General features: G+C 48.3%; 1 protein-coding gene across 1 annotated transcript in view; it reads left to right on the top strand.

Annotated features, from left to right (window-relative positions):
• Positions 1 to 136: 136 nt before the first annotated feature.
• KDM2B (lysine (K)-specific demethylase 2B) overlaps positions 137 to 474 on the top strand; it is a 119,227-nt gene continuing 118,889 nt past the window's right edge. The window contains exon 1 of the mRNA XM_009880286.1: positions 137 to 169. Coding sequence (XP_009878588.1) covers positions 137 to 169 — 33 coding nt within the window. The remainder of the gene's footprint in view (positions 170 to 474) is intronic.

Raw genomic sequence — 474 nt, 5'->3', positions numbered from 1 at the left:
CAAAAAAAAAAGTGCTGGTGCAAAATTGCAAAACTTTAGAGAGACCTGGATGGCTTTTGTTTTTCCTCCTCCCCATTTGGGCCAAAAATGCAGGACAGGAACTGTTGACAATTAAGTGATGAAACTCTCCAAAAAAATGGAGGCAGAGAAAGACTCTGGAAGAAGATTGGTGTGTAGCTGGCTTCTGTCTATTTCCTATTTGTGCCTTTTAATTGATGTTGCTTAATTGTTTGCAAAGGGAGAAATGCATGTAAAGACGTAGGCAGCAGAGCGACTTAGTTTGCAAGAGAGCGGCTTAGACACTGGGGACGGGGGGGTGGAATTTAACCGAGGGGAAGGCGAGGGTGGGACGATAACATATATATATTTATTTTTTTCCCCTCTCCTGTGGGTTCGTGCCGATCCACCGCGCGTGTGTGCAGGGCTGGCTGCGGGGCGGATTTGCAGGGAGAGGCGCAGAGCCGCCGGAGGCAG

This window comes from Charadrius vociferus, unplaced genomic scaffold (assembly GCF_000708025.1).
Source record: "Charadrius vociferus isolate BGI_N301 unplaced genomic scaffold, ASM70802v2 scaffold332, whole genome shotgun sequence".
Taxonomy (NCBI): Eukaryota; Metazoa; Chordata; class Aves; order Charadriiformes; family Charadriidae; genus Charadrius; species Charadrius vociferus.
Note: the sequence above shows the minus strand (reverse complement) of the source record. Positions and strands in the feature narration are given on the sequence as shown.